This window comes from Nematolebias whitei, chromosome 21 (assembly GCF_014905685.2).
Source record: "Nematolebias whitei isolate Nwh7 chromosome 21, NemWhi1, whole genome shotgun sequence".
Lineage (NCBI taxonomy): Eukaryota > Metazoa > Chordata > Actinopteri > Cyprinodontiformes > Rivulidae > Nematolebias > Nematolebias whitei.
The window spans coordinates 31,289,741-31,291,851 of record NC_056518.1 but is presented as its reverse complement, the minus strand read 5'-3'; the positions used below and the strand labels follow the sequence as shown (position 1 = coordinate 31,291,851).

The 2,111-nt window shown below is 41.5% G+C and overlaps 1 protein-coding gene across 1 annotated transcript in view; it reads left to right on the top strand.

Moving 5' to 3' along the window:
• LOC119427880 (4F2 cell-surface antigen heavy chain) overlaps positions 1-2,111 on the top strand; it is a 7,641-nt gene that overhangs the window by 2,003 nt on the left and 3,527 nt on the right. Inside the window, exon 5 of the mRNA XM_037695540.1 lies at positions 1,209-1,351. Within this exon, the coding sequence (XP_037551468.1) occupies positions 1,209-1,351 (143 nt within the window). The remainder of the gene's footprint in view (positions 1-1,208; positions 1,352-2,111) is intronic.

Genomic DNA, 2,111 nt, shown 5'->3' with positions numbered 1-2,111 from the left:
CCATACCATGGCATACTAAGACATACCGTACCAAACTAAACCATACTGTATCATATGTACCATACCATGGCATACTAAGACATACTGTACCAAACTAAACCATACTATATCATACTATATCATACGTACCATACCATGGCATACTTAACTGCACTGAGTTAAACTGACCCCCTTCAATTGTGGATGCTATGCAGTCTGGTTTTCATATCACTTATAAATATAGTTTCCTCAAATGATCGGAGTAACCAAAGATTAATCTGTAGTGGCCAAGGCCACCAATGACCACCCCCTGGCTCCTCCATTTGATAAAATGCTGCCTTCACTTGTCAGGATCTGTCACTCTGCGCAGCCTCGAACAAGAAAGAAATTTTAAAATATATGTTTTTCTCCACAGTGTAACTCCTTCACAGTTGAATATCTTTCACCAAAACATTTAGGCTTACCTACATCCCATGTTCTATTCCAGTCCAGAAAAACACTCATCTCAAAAACGTCATTCACTATTCAAATCCGTCAGTGGTAGTGGTTTATGTTCCACTATGTGCTGTGCTTTCCCCAGTGCAGCACAATATTTTGACCATTTTCTTGCTGTTTGATGAATTTCTGGTTTTCAGCAGATTTATGGCCCCGTGTCACACCCAGTAATTAAATCTCAAACTTCATTTAATTTTATCTGTTTTGTTCTTTCATTATATACATTATTAATCATTTCGGGCCCAACACTGACCCCTGCGGTACCCCATAAGTTATGTTTTTTTAATAGCGATTCATGATCACTGATTCAAACAAACTGGTTTCTGTTGCGAATGTATCTTTTTGGCCAGTTTAGCACCACTCCCATAATTCCATACCTTTCCAGTTTATGCATGAACATGCCGTGATTCAGGGTTTCAGATGTCAGTTGAAAAATACCCCAAATGTAAAGTTGCTGTTGTCTGTGCCATTGTTCATTTTCTCAGCTGTTGATGTGGATCTGTTTTCTCTGACAACATATGGACAATCTGAAAGTATGTGATGGTTTTTGATGAAGGCATCGATCCTTTGAATGAACAGCAGAACTGGCAGAGGAATGATACTGGCCTGTAATTGGTGAAAGGATGTTTGTCTCCATCTTTAAGTATTGGAATAACTGTCAGTTTTGAACAAGCATTAAAAAGTGTCTATACTGTAAAACACCAGCTCAGTAAAACCTGTCTGCATGTTGTTAGTCCGCCCTGGTGTTCTGGCTGAATGAAGGTGTGGACGGTATCCAGCTCTCGGCTGTGGAGGATGTGGCCAACATGGTTCCATCTCTGTGGGCTGACATCCGAGCCATCGTTCAGAACAGGACAGACAAGAATCCCAGTGCCAGGTAGGAAACGGGGAATTCTTCTGTGTGCAGGGATGACGTTGAACTTTTCGTCCGAGAAGACCAAGTTGTTAATGATTCAGTTTATTTGAATCCCCTCACACACGTGCTCACAAGAAAAACAAATGTTTACTACATTAAATATTACTCAACAATGTATTTATCATGTGTCAGGAGCTGTACCTTCTGTGTTTTTAGGCTAGGTTTATTGATTTTTGTCTAGTTTAGTTTTCAGCTCCTGTTTCCTGTGTCATACACATCATCTGTTCCTTATTCCTCATTAGTCTCAGCTGCAGTCAGTCTCCTCCTCATCCTTAGTTCTTACGTTCAGCTTCTTTCCATCTCCACCTCAGCAGTGCATTGTTGGCTTCGCACCACAATCTGGTTTCTTCCTTCATGTCTCTCTGATCCCCTGAGGTTTTGTAAGTTTTTTGCTGCCTTGTCAGCCGTTGTCTTTTATTAGAGACGGGCAGATGAAGCATTTCAAGTTTCTTCTACTTTTGCACCAGGAAGAGATTTGAAGCTTCAAAGATGCACCTCGTCAGTGACATCAGTGTTCAGCTGCAGTTGCAGCAGCCGCCAACGTCCACATGAATCCCACCTCTCGTTCGTTCCAGTTCCAAAGCAAAAACAATGAATTTGTAGCAGCTGTGTCAAAAGGTGGCGCTTCACTGTCCACTCATGAAATGTTTGAAATGCCCACGGGTCAGTCTGTAGGTCAGTCTTAGGACCAGACTGTAGATTCTGTGGGTTAGTCTTAGGG